Raw genomic sequence first — 13,900 nt, forward strand, 5'->3', positions numbered from 1 at the left:
GTCATTTTTATTGTTTTATTTATTTTTTACTAGTAATGGCGGCGAGCTGCGATTTTTTGCAGGACTGCGACATTGCAGTGGACAGGTCGGACCCCTAACTGACATTTTTGACACTTTTGGGGGGGACCAGTGACATTACTACAATAATCAGTGCTAAAAATATGCACTGTTACTGTAATAACGACACTGGCAGGGAAGGGGGTTAACAGTGTGGGTGATCAAGGGGTTAAATGTGTACCTAGGGGCGTGTTCCTAACTGTGGGGAGGGGGCGAGGCTTGTGGAATCACCATAGAGACATGTGATCCTATATAGATGGATCACAGGCACTCTGATCATTCCAGGGAGAAGAACGGTCAGCTGTGAACAGCTGACCGTTCTTTTCTCTCAGCGGGGAACGATCGCGGGTGTCAGGCGGCAATTGGAGCCACCTGCCTGCTGCATTGGCTTCTCCGCTGACAAGCGGGGGCGGGAGCGCGCCGGAGGCGGCACGCGCTCGCCCCCCTAACTGCAGGTCCGCGACCGATGTAGCCCTACGTCAGTTTGCCTGGGAGAGCCACCCTGCCGCAGTAAATATGCGGTAAGCGGTCGGCAACCGGCTATTCGATAATTTATCATTAGAGGATCATAGTGCTGGGAATATATATTTCTGTTTTATCTTACTTTTACATGGGTATAAGTTGATCCAGCTGCTGGGGGTTATTTGTGTAAATAATATTTTAGGAGAATTGATCGCTGAATATATAAATTCACAATTGCCGGATTAATGCTTGTAATATTTGTCCAAAAAAAAAAAAATAAAAATAGACCTTTAAATGGTTACAAAGACTTACACCACAAAATGTACTCAGCCAATGAAAGGTAAGGACTCCATTTTTATTTTTCTACTGCCATCAATGGCCAACACGGTACAACACTTCATCCATGTCTTTGGTGATCTCTGATCTCCTTATGAAGTGTTTCTTACATGATGAAGATCAGCCATGGAGTATATCTGAGGTGTGCTTCTTCCCCACATGTCCAGCAACATTCATATAGAAGACATTTCCCACACTCAAGGCACTCATACACCTCGAGGGTTGTGTGGGATCCCTGATGTACAGGAAGACAGGACTTCAGTGAGGAACAATTCCCTCACTCAGGACAAGTATATGGCTTCTCCCCCGTGTGAGATCTCTGATGCCTGTAAGGACTGCACTTTTGTGTAAAACATTTCCCTCATTCAGGACAGGAATGCGGCTTCTCCCCGGTGTGAGATCTCTGATGTCTGTAAAGATTGGACTTCACTGAAAAACATTTCCCACACTCAGGACAAGAATACGGCTTGTCTCTCGTATGAGATCTCTGATGTCTTAAAAGATCGGACTTCAATGAAAAACATTTCCCGCACTCGAGACAGGAATAAGGCCTCTCCCCTGTGTGAGATCTCTTATGTATGTATAGATGAGACTTCTGTGAAAAGCTTTTCCCACACTCAGGACAGGTATATGGCTTCTCCCCCGTGTGAGATCTCTGATGTCTGTAAAGACTGGACTTCTGTGAAAAACTTTTCCCACACTCAAGACAGCAATATGGCTTTTCTCCCGTGTGCAATCTCTGATGTGTGTAAAGACAGAATTTCTCTGAAAAACATTTGCCGCACTCAGGACAGCAATACAGCTTCTCCCCCATGTGAGATCTCTGATGTTTGTAAAACTGGGACTTGTCTGAAAAACATTTTCCACACTCACGACAGGAATACGGTTTTTCCCCCGTGTGCAATCTCTGATGTATGTAAAGATTGGCCTTCCGTGCAAAACATTTCCCACACTCTGGACAGGAATACAGCTTCTCCCCCGTGTGAGATTTCTGATGTTGGTAAAGAATTGATTTCTGTGAAAAACATTTCCCGCACTCAGGACAGGAATACGGCTTCTCTCCTGTGTGAGATCTTTTATGATCATTAAGTTTGTATTTAAAACGGAAACACTTTCCGCACTCAGGACAGGAAAACCTCTTATCTGTTGGAAAGACGTCACCGTCCCTCACAGTCTGAGGTTCCTCAGGATAAGAGGAATACGATGCTCCATCTACACTGTGTGGTGCCGGATGCATATTTGATGTAGCCGGGTTTTCTCCTGGACTATACTGTGTGATGTCCTCATCTTCTAGTTTACAGTCTGGAGACAAAGTGAGACAATCCTCTGAAGTTTTCCTCATCTCCCATCCATCTACTAAAATAGAAATAAAAAGATTATTACTGGACATGAGCAGATTGGTTCCCCTAAACCAAGACTCCGCCCACATCAGGCAGCTTTGTCTCTGCGGATCTTACAATTAAACTCTCAAGGTAACTAGTAAATGGGTCCTCTGCTCTCCTACCAGTTCATTTATTTATTCATGGACCTTAGTCAGAGAGTGAGGAAACAACGAGAAATGTCTTTTATAGGAGTGGTCCTCGGGCCCCACTAACAGGCCAGATTTTAAGTATTACCTTGGGGAGATGCAGACTAGAATACTGCAATCACTGAGCAGCAAATGAGATGACCTGTGATGTAATTTAGTTATCTTGCAAACCCTAGTTAGTGGGCCCCGAGGACCGGAGTTGAGGACCACTGTTTTATGGGAGTGACAGTGATGAGGGGATTATAGGATGAGTGTCCCCACCCCCTCTATCACTCATTACCATCTTCCCAACACAAGAAGTCCTGCACTTCCTTATGTAGTCCATGATTTAGTCATGAATAACAGCGGGGCTGAGCCCCACCAGAGGTCAGAGAGTGAGGATGGGGGGAGAACAACCAAGATGAAGACTGGACTGATCCTGAAGACCTCAATCATTGGGTTATTGACTCCTCCCTCATTATCACTTTCTGTTTGTGGTTACAAAATAACCCCTTCAATACCGGGCACTTTCACCTCCTTCCTGCCCAGGCCATTTTCAGCTTTTCAACTCTGTCACACTTTGAATGACAATTGTGCGGTCACTGCATCCATATAAACTTTTCACACAAATAGAGTTTTCTTTTGGTGGTATATAATCACCACTGGGGTTTTTTGCTAAACAAACAAAAAAACAAAAAAAAAAGAACATTTTGGAAAAAAAAAAAAAAAAAAGGTGTTTCTTAGTTTCTGTAAGAGCTGCGCAATTTATCATTAACCGCTTGCGACCACACACCGCCTATTTACTGCGGCAGTGTGGCTCCCCCAGGCAAACTGACGTAGACCTACGTCAGTCGTGAGCAGGGAGCTAGGGGGCGAGCGCGCACCGCTGGTGGCGCGCTCCCGCCCCCAGTCGACAGCGGGGAAGTCGATGCATGGGGCAGGTGGCTCCGATTGCCGTCTGACACCCGCGATCGTTCCCCGCTCAGAGAGAAGGACGGTCGGCTGTTGTTAACACATCTGACCGTTCTTCTCCCTGGGATGATCACAGAACCCCTGTGATCCTTCTATATAGGATCCCAGGTCTCTATGGTAATTTCACAAGCCACGCCCCCCACAGTTAGAATCACTCCCCCAGGCTCACATTTAACCCCTTGATCACCCACCCCTTCCCTGCCAGTGTCATCATTACAGTAACAGTGCATATTTTAAGCACTGATTACTGTAGTAATGTCACTGGTCCCCCCAAAAGTGTAAAAAATGTCACTTAGGGGTCCGATCTGTCCGCCGCAATGTCACAATCCCGCAAAAACAAAAAAATCGCAGATCGCCGCCATTACTAGTAAGACAAAAAAAACAATAAAAAGTGACATAAATCTTTCCCATAGTTTGTAGATGTGATAACTTTTGCGCAAACCAATCAAAATAGGCTTATTGCGGTTTTTGTTTTTACCAAAAATATATAGCAGAAAACAAATTGGCCTAAAATGTTACAAAAATGTTAGATTTTTACTTTTTGTTTGATAATGTTATATAGCAATTCTCAGTTAAAGTAACACAGTGCTAGAATCGCAAAATATGGCCTGGTCATTAAGGGCAAAAATCCTTCCAGGCCTACCTTAAAAAAAAAAGGTATATGTCTCTGAAAGGGGCAATATACCAGTTGGGAAATAGGAAAGAGAAGGAAGCTATTGGGCGCTGCCAAAGTAATGGAGTATAAATAAATAAATGTAAGGAAATTGATAAAAGGTGTAAATATCAGGGGAGTGATGTGAATAATATGATGCTAAAACGGAAGAATAAAAACGTGTCCTATAAGAAAATGTACAATAAATACATAGGTAAACAAATACACAATATCCCCCACAAACGATCGATAAAGTGCAAACGTGATAGGGTGCGAGTAATATAAAGTGACTGAGTGCTAAAAATTCCTCAAATGAGGTAGAAAACCAGTGACTAGGTGCTAAAGAACATAGCAAATGGGAGAAATGAAGTGACGGTGCTCCTAAACGGAGAAAAGGGAGTGAAGACGTTCCCAAAAATGCCAAAAAAAAGGGAGATAGTAGATTTGACAAATCACATAAAGTGATAAAGTGAGATAAATAAAAAAATAATAATATAAGTGAAATTTGTCCACAAAAGTGAACAAAAAGTGAATTATTATATTATTATTTTTTGATTTATCTCACTTTATCACTTTATGTGATTTGTCAAATCTACTATCTCCCTTTTTTTTGGCATTTTTGGGAACGTCTTCACTCCCTTTTCTCCGTTTAGGAGCACCGTCACTTCATTTCTCCCATTTGCTATGTTCTTTAGCACCTAGTCACTGGTTCTCTACCTCATTTGAGGAATTTTTAGCACTCAGTCACTTTATATTACTCGCACCCTATCACGTTTGCACTTTATCGATCGTTTTTGGGGGATATTGTGTATTTGTTTACCTATGTATTTATTGTACATTTTCTTATAGGACACGTTTTTATTCTTCAGTTTTAGCATCATATTATCACATCACTCCCCTGAGAGATATTTACACCTTTTATCAATTTCCTTACATTTATTTATTTATACTCCATTACTTTGGCAGTGCCCAGTACCTTCCTTCTCTTTCCAACAAACAATATATGATGCAGGGGTCAGGAGTATGTAATGTACAACAGAGTATATAGTGCAGGGGTCAGGAGTATGGAATGTACAACATAATAATTATAGTGCAGGGGTCAGGACTATGTAATGTACAACATAGAGTATATAATGCAGGGGTCAGGAGCATGTAATATACAACATAGAGTATATAGTGCAGGGGTCAGGAGTATGCAATGTACAACATAATATTTATAGTGCAGGGGTCAGGAGTATGTAATGTACAACATAGAATATATAATGCAGGGGTCAGGAGCATGTAATGTACAACATAGCCTATATAGTGCAGGGGTCAGGAGCATGTAATGTACAACATAGAGTATATAGTGCAGGGGTCAGGAGCATGTAATGTACAACATAGAGTATATAGTGCAGGGGTCAGGAGTATGCAATGTACAACATAATATTTATAGTGCAGGGGTCAGGACTATGTAATGTACAACATAGAATATATAATGCAGGGGTCAGGAGCATGTAATGTACAACATAGCCTATATAGTGCAGAGGTCAGGAGTATCTAATGTACAACATAGAGTATATAGTGCAGGGGTCAGGAGTATCTAATGTACAACATAGAGTATATAGTGCAGGGGTCAGGAGTATATAATATATAACACTGAGTATATAGTGCAGAAGTCAGGAGTATGTAATGTACAACATAGAGTATATAGTGCAGGGGTCAGGACTATGTGATGTACAACATATTGTATAGGATACAAAAAATAAAACTATATAGTATCAGAATGATGTAATGTACCATATAGAGCAGTGCCGGGATAAGGTTATCTGGTGCTAAGGGAAAAAATGGCAAAAAGTGCCCCCCTACACCCCCCTAGTTTATTATGAAAGAATCAGTGTATTTTCAAAACCAGTTAGAGATAATCACCCCCAGCATTGGTGTCAGTAGCAGCAATAATAACCCCAGCATCAGTGCCAGAGAGGAAAGAGCACTCCGACAACTGCTGGTAAAGCCTGAGTGGTGATGTCACCTATCGTCTTCCCAGACATTGCCAGAGCTCCCTCCTCTTCCTTGTATACACTGCTGGCTCACACAGGGGAGATCACATGTCCGCACTGGAGCAGCTAGAAAATAAGTTAGTCAGCATAGGTATTGGAAGGGAGGAGGGGGGGGGGGGCAGTTTTAGGGTTAGTTAGGTTTATGTTGAAATTCTAATTTAATCTCTCTGCAATGATCAGGGTGGCAATGCTATTTAGATATCCCTCCCCATTGATGGCCAGTGGCCAATGTCCCTCCCTATTGGTGGCCAGTGGCCACTGTCCCTCCCCATTGGTGGTCAGTGGCCACTGTCCCTCCCCATTGGTGGTCAGTGGCATTTAGATATCCATCCCCATTGGTGGTCAGTGGCATTTAGATATCCCTCCCCATTGGTGGTCAGCGGCATTTAGATATCGCTCCTCAATGGTGGTCAGCCGCATTTAGCTTTCCCTCCCCGTTGGTGGTCAGTGGCATTTAGATATCCCTCCCCATTGGAGGTCAGCAGCATTTATATATCCCTCCCAATTGGTGGTCAGTGGCATTTAGATATCCATCCCCATTGGTGGTCAGTGGCATTTAGATATCCCTCCCCATTGGTGGTCAGTGGCATTTAGATATCCCTCCCCATTGGTGGTCAGTGGCATTTAGATATTCCTCCCCATTGGTGGTCAGTGGCCACTGTCCCTCCCCATTGGTGGTCAGTGGCATTTAGATATCCATCCCCATTGGTGGTCAGTGGCATTTAGATATCCCTCCCCATTGGTGGTCAGCGGCATTTAGATATCGCTCCTCAATGGTGGTCAGCCGCATTTAGCTTTCCCTCCCCATTGGTGGTCAGTGGCATTTAGATATCCCTCCCCATTGGTGGTCAGTGGCATTTAGATATTCCTCCCCATTGGTGGTCAGTGGCATTTAGATATCCCTCCCCATTGGTGGTCAGCGGTATTTAGATATCCCTCCCCATTGGTGGTCAGTGGCATTTAGATATTCCTCCCTATTGGTGGTCAGTGGCATTTAGATATTCCTCCCCATTGGTGGTCAGTGGCATTTAGATATCACTCCCCATTGGTGGTCAGCGGTATTTAGATATCCCTCCCCATTGGTAGTCAGCGGTATTTAGATATCCCTCCCATTGCTGGGCAGTGGCATTTAGATATCCCTATCCCTCCCCATTGGTGGTCAACGGCATTTAGGTATCCCTCCCCATTGGTGGTAGGCGGCATTTAGATATTCCTCCCCATTGGTGGTCAACAGCATTTAGATATCTCTCTCCATTGGTGGTCAACGGCATTTAGAAATTCCTCCCCATTGGTGGTCAGTGACAGTGGTAATTATCCCCTTTGTGCGGCGACAATAAGGGGTTAACACTGGCCACTAATGCAGCACAAAGGGTTAATGGTCATAGCCACTGATTACTAATACATCAGTGACCGGTGGCAGTACATTAACCATTTGTGGCACATCTCAATGATGTCATATCACAGGTGGGGCTAGAAATCATGTGTTGGGTGGAGCTCAGTCCATCTGATAGAGTATGTATGTACAGTATCTCACAAAAGTAAGTACACCCCTCGAATTTTTGAAAATATTTTATTCTATCTTTTCATGTGACAACACTGAAGAAATGACACTTTGCTACAATGTAAAGTAGTGAGTGTACAGCTTGTATAACAGTGTAAATTTGCTGTCCCCTCAAAATAACTCAACACACAGCCATTAATGTCTAAACCGCTGGCAGCAAAAGTGAGTACACCCCTAAGTGACAATGTCCAAATTGGGCCCAAAGTGTCAATATTTTTGGTGGCCACCATTATTTTCCAGCACTGACTTAACCCTCTTGGGCATGGAGCTCACCAGAGCTTCACAGGTTGCCACTGGAGTCCTCTTCCACTCCTCCATGATGACATCACAGAGCTGGTGGATGTTAGAGACCTTGCACTCCTCCACCTTTCGTTTGAGGATGCCCCACAGATGCTCAATAGGGTTTAGGTCTGGAGACATGCTTGGCCAGTCCATCACCTTTACTCTCAGCTTCTTTAGCAATGCAGTGGTCATCTTGGAGGTGTGTTTGGGGTCGTTATCATGTTGGAATACTGCCCTGCGGCCCAGTGTCCGAAGGGAGGGGATCATGCTCTGCTTCAGTATGTCACAGTACATGTTGGCATTCATGGTTCCCTCAATGAACTGTAGCTCCCCAGTGCCGGCAGCCCCAGACCATAACACTCCCACCACCATGATTGACTGTAGGCATGAACACACACTTGTCTTTGTACTCCTCACCTGGTTGCTGCCACACACGCTTGACACCATCTGAACCAAATACGTTTATCTTGGTCTCATCAGACCACAGGAGATGGTTCCAGTAATCCATGTCCTTAGTCTGCTTGTCTTCAGCAAACTGTTTGTGGGCTTTCTTGTGTAACATCTTTAGAAGAAGCTTCCTTCTGGGACGACAGCCATGCAGACCAATTTGATGCAGTGTGCGGCGTATGGTCTGAGCACTGACAGGCTGACCCCCCACCCCTTCAACCTCTGCAGCAATGCTGGCAGCACTCGTACGTCTATTTCCCAAAGACAACCTCTGGATAGGATGCTGAGCACGTGCACTCAACTTCTTTGGTCGACCATGGTGAGGCCTGTTCTGAAGGGAACCTGTCCTGTTTTTTTTTTTATTTTTTTTATTTATTTTTTTAATGTCTTTATTGAGAGCAAAGTACCAGTTTACAGCGGTGCCACAATAGAGGCACAGAAATGTCAAATAGTAAGGCATAACAAATCATAAACCAGGAATATGCCATTATGATAACCAAATGATTGCAAAAACGGAATCGAATATTTAGGTATTGTGCAAGAATAATTACGCTTATTAGCATGGTGGGTGCACTCGGCAAGGTAGGGACATAACGTGAGTAGGAAATAGCTAACACTAACTAACACAGTACAGCCAAGAGCATCCAACTGAGCATCCTTAGAAGGACGTAACCTGATATACTAGGAAATATGCAGACTGAGCAGCCTCAACAAAAGAGGTGACTTCTGGATCAGAATAGCAGAAGAGAGAGCAAAGACGAGGGGAAGGAAAAAGGGAGGGAGAGACAGGAAGGAACAAAAGTAGGTAGGGGCAGTCAGAAAGAGAGCCAGTAAGGAACAGTGATGACCGGGGCAGAGCCACCCAGGCAGCCCGCTGGATGGGCAGAGCACAACTTGCGGCAGATCAAGCGAACCTCTTGCTGGTATGCATCGGTGCCGGTAAAGTGCACCCGTGGCATCCACCGGTCCCATGTCTACTCCTCCGTTTTTTTCAGTTGGCAGTCAACTCATCCATACGATGGATTTAGTTAATTTTAGAGAACCAAAGCTCGGGCGTACGAGGTTGAGTCTGTCTCCGAACCTGACCTGTTTAACCGCTGTATGGTCTTGGCCACCGTGCTGCAGCTCAGTTTCAGGATCTTGGCAATCTTCTTATAGCCTACGCCATCTTTATGTAGAGCAACAATTCTTTTTTTTTCAGATCCTCAGGGAGTTCTTTGCCATGAGGTGCCATGATGAACTTCCAGTGACCAGTATGAGAGAGTGAGAGCGATGACACCAAATTTAACACACCTGCTCCCCATTCATGCCTGAGACCTTGTAACACTAACGAGTCACATGACACTTGGGAGGGAGAATGGCTAATTGGGCCCAATTTGGACATTATCACTTAGGGGTGTACTCACTTTTGTTGCCAGCGGTTTAGACATTAATGGCTGTGTGTTGAGTTATTTTGAGGGGACAGCAAATTTACACTGTTATACAAGCTGTACACTCACTACTTTACATTGTAGCAAAGTGTCATTTCTTCAGTGTTGTCACATGAAAAGATAGAATAAAATATTTACAAAAATGTGAGGGGTGTACTCACTTTCGTGAGATACTGTATGTCTTCCAGTAGTGTCGGCCGGGTGCAGGAGGAGCGCAGGGATCGCTCCATCACTTGGCTCCCTGATGTGCCGGGCCTGGTCTGGGCCGCAGCCGTGATCACTAATAACCAACGATCGTCCTCCCTCAGGCTGACTTTTACAAGCACTGCAGTATTTGAACACTGCACTCCAACTGCGCCCCTCTCACGGGAATTGTTGTGCCCGGGGCACCTGCACCCCCCCCCCCCATTTGCCCCATCCCAGCCCTGACAGAGCAATATTGTGATGGTCTGGACTCAGAATATTGGTATTCAGTAATTAGTGGAAGCTTAAATGTTTCCGTGAGACAAGTTGCAGAGGTCCCACCCCGCTGCCTCCCATCTCCTGAGACTGAACTCAGTGACTTGGGTCTAAGACTATACAGACATATCCCTCCACCCGACACAGCCAGCAGACAACAGAACAAGTAACCCCGGGAGAATTGTTCTGTCAGAGATCTTACCAGACTCATGTATGGGGCAGAAGACTCAATGGTGCAAACCAACATTTTGCTGCCAGCTGAACCCCAGAATCTCCATAAATCCAGTCTAGATACATAAATTGTGTCTGCAGCACAGAGAAGGAAAATTATCCGAGAGAAATACAGGAATACAGGACAGCTCAGGAAAGTGACCAGGGTATTACAGGCTGATATCACCCAGTCCTTGCCCTACTCTGGACCAATCAGTGAGCAGTATGGGTAGAGGAATGTATTTAGTGTTAATGACCCACCTGTGCTGATCTTTGTAGGAGTGTCCTCCTCTATAAATGTCCCCGTTATTCCATCCTCCTCCATAGACTGCTGATCATCCCTCACATATCTCTCTTCCGCTTTACCCTCAACTTTTATATCTATCAGATCTTCACCCTAAAGAAAATGAGAGAAAAATCATCTGTAAAATATAAGCTCACATAAAAAAATCCACATATCATCAAGTCCATGTTCTACATACTCCATCCCACCAACCTTGTAACAGTGAGGGATGGTGTGATCTTCCTGTGTGGAATCCCGGGAATACAGAGGACGGGGACATCTCTCTGGTGGGTTCCTGGTATTAGGTGGCTCCATCATATCCTTGCGTCCTTCTGAAAACCCCTCCATCACTCCATACTTCTCATCCTCCTCTTTATACTCTTCTTCTGATTTAACCTCAAATTCTATATCGATTGGATCTCCACTCTAAATCAATAAAATATCATCTGTAAAATATAAGCCTTAATATTGTCTCCATGAGTCTGTGTTTTATAAGATCCGTCCCACCAACCTTGTAACAGTGAGGGATGGTGTGACCTTCCTTTGTGGAATCCCGGGAATACAGAGGACGGGGACATCTCTCTGGTGGGTTCCTGGTATTAGGTGGCTCCATCATAGCCTTTTGTCCTTTTGAAAACTCCTCCATCACTCCGTACTCCTCATCCTCCTCTTTATACTCTTCTTTAACATCAATATTATAATCCCCGAGGATTCCACTCTAAAAGATATAATAAAACATTCATTGTAACAGACATGCGGTGTATAAATTATAACTACCAATAATTGTCAATCATCTACCTGATGATGGTGGGGGATGGTGTGATCTTCCTGTGTGGAATCTCGGGGATACAGAGGACGGGGACATCTCTCTGGTGGGTTCCCATTTCTGGATCCATCTGTAGGAAACACACACACTGACTGAATACATTGTTTCTATGTGTTTATCAGATGATGGGGGATCTAGGTGGACCCTCCGTACTGCTCTCTCTATTACTCCTAGACTCCCTCCAGAGGTGGTTCTGGCCAGCTCAGTAGTTTGCTTTAAAAGATGGCCTGGATTCTTAGGTGTACATAATATAAATGGGTACTAATATTTATAGGTAAAGGTGATCCAGGGAATATCCGATTGCCTCTCGGGGGATCAGGAAGGAATTTCTTCGCCTGATGGAGCAAATTGGTAAAAAGCTTTGCTGGGGTTTTTTGCCTTCCTCTGGATCAACTGTGAGTATAAGATTGTATATATGGGATTGTATGATTTTTTTTCTCTTTTGTTGGTTGAACTAGATGGGTTTGTGTCTTTTTTCAACCTGAATAACTAAGTAACAATAAAGTCTTCTCTTACCCGGTGATGTGAGGGGCGGCTGATTGTCCATCATGGTGTCCTTGTAGAGATCCTTGTGTCCTTCTAAATACTCCCACTCCTCCATGGAGAAATAGACTGTGATATCCTATTGTCATATGATCTCCAGACTTCACAGAAACTCCAGATCTGAACACAAATATTAAAATCAAATGATATTCCCAGAATCCTCCTCACCTCACCATTCAGGCATTCATTTGATCAAAGCCCCACTTCAGACTGAGGTATAATTTACTCACACAGGACCCCCCACACTATGCAGGGTAAAACTTTGTTGCAGGAATTCTGATGTCATTACATACAACGCAGGACCGACAGACCCACTTTGCAAGTGAGGGTGCCAAGGGTCCACCCACATCCTAAGAGCATCAGAAAAAAAAAAAACAGATTGAGGGACATTGGGAGGAGGAGCTGTGAGGTCAGTGTGATGTCATAGAACCAGGGCTTTTTTTCAGCTAGAACTTGGTGGAACTCAGTTCCACCACCTCTGGCTCAGGCCCTCTGCTTCCTGCTCACCACTATCACTTATAAACACAGAAGTCCGGCTTCTGTGTTTACAAGTGACAGTTTGTCTCCCAACGGCTCCCACAGATCTGATCTCCTGAGTGGTACCCACTGAGTGCATGATTGGGACAATGGAGATGCAGCTGCTCGGGGTGCAGTAGAGATGCCAACTGGATGATTTCCCCACAAGGGAGAGAAGAGGAACTAACTACAGTGTGTGGGAAGGTACTAGAGCCGTCTGGGTGCTTCAGCTTAATACAGCAACAAAATTAAGACATGTGGAAGATGGTGGAGCTTTTAAGGAGATGGGAAAAAGATGGGGGCAGTGGAGGGGGAAGTGGGTTGCATGTAGAGGTCAGAGCTGAAGAGGTTTGAAAGTGAGATGTGGATGGGGGATGCAGAGGTAAGCAGCTGTGGAAACCGGCTGTGTGTGTAGCGCACCCCTGAACTCTGCACTCTGTATGCAGTGCACCGCTGAACTCTGCACTATGTATGCATGTATGTAGCGCACCCCTGAACTCTGCACTATGTATGTATGTAGCCCACCCCTGAACTCTGCACTCTGTATGCAGTGCAAAGCTGAACTCTGCACTATGTATGTATGTAGCGCACCCCTGAACTCTGCACTATGTATGTATGTAGTGCACCCCTGAACTCTGCACTATGTATGTATGTAACCCACCCCTGAACTCTGCACTCTGTATGCAGTGCAACGCTGAACTCTGCACTATGTATGTATGTAGTGCACCCCTGAACTCTGCACTATGTATGTATGTAGTGCACCCCTGAACTCTGCATTATGTATGTATGTAACCCACCCCTGAACTCTGCACTCTGTATGCAGTGCAACACTGAACTCTGCACTATGTATGTATGTAGCGCACCCCTGAACTCTGCACTATGTATGTATGCAGTGCACCGCTGAACTCTGCACTATGTATGCATGTATGTAGCCCACCCCTGAACTCTGCACTATGTATGCATGTATGTAGCGCACCCCTGAACTCTGCACTATGTATGCAGTGCACTCCTGAACTCTGCACTATGTATGTATGTAGCGCACCCCTGAACTATGTATGTATGTATGTAACGCACCCCTGAACTCTGCACTATGTATGTATGTATGTAGCGCACCCCTAAGCTCCGTGTGTAACCCCTCCCAAACCCTGCACTCCTGGTATTTAATGCCCCTTTAAGACCATTCCACTGTTAATTAAATTTGACCACACCTACTATTTGATACTGTTCGGAGTTGACAAAGTTTGGGGGGGGGGGGGTCGTGGTTGAGTTCCTGTACCTATTTTGCTGAGAGCGCATCCAAAAAGCCTTGCATAGAACA

General features: G+C 44.7%; 1 protein-coding gene across 4 annotated transcripts; it reads right to left on the minus strand.

Annotated features, from left to right (window-relative positions):
- Positions 1-832: 832 nt before the first annotated feature.
- LOC309563416 (uncharacterized protein) lies at positions 833-11,405 on the minus strand. 4 transcript variants are annotated; one of them, XM_082267812.1, is made up of 4 exons: positions 11,209-11,405; positions 11,056-11,123; positions 10,676-10,755; positions 833-2,211 (listed from the first exon to the last, which is right to left on the minus strand). In XM_082267812.1, exons 1-4 carry the CDS (start codon positions 11,341-11,343, stop codon positions 1,217-1,219), a joined length of 1,278 nt encoding a protein of 425 aa, XP_082123938.1. In that variant the 5' UTR covers positions 11,344-11,405; the 3' UTR covers positions 833-1,216. The 4 variants fall into 4 exon arrangements, with proteins under 4 accessions (XP_082123938.1, XP_082123937.1, XP_082123936.1 ...); XM_082267811.1 differs by having other exon boundaries at positions 10,676-10,766; positions 11,049-11,123; XM_082267810.1 differs by having other exon boundaries at positions 10,676-10,811; positions 10,911-11,123.
- Between the last annotated feature and the right edge of the window lie 2,495 nt (positions 11,406-13,900).

Source organism: Pelophylax lessonae (assembly GCF_965119305.1).
Source record: "Pelophylax lessonae genome assembly, chromosome: 1".
Lineage (NCBI taxonomy): Eukaryota > Metazoa > Chordata > Amphibia > Anura > Ranidae > Pelophylax > Pelophylax lessonae.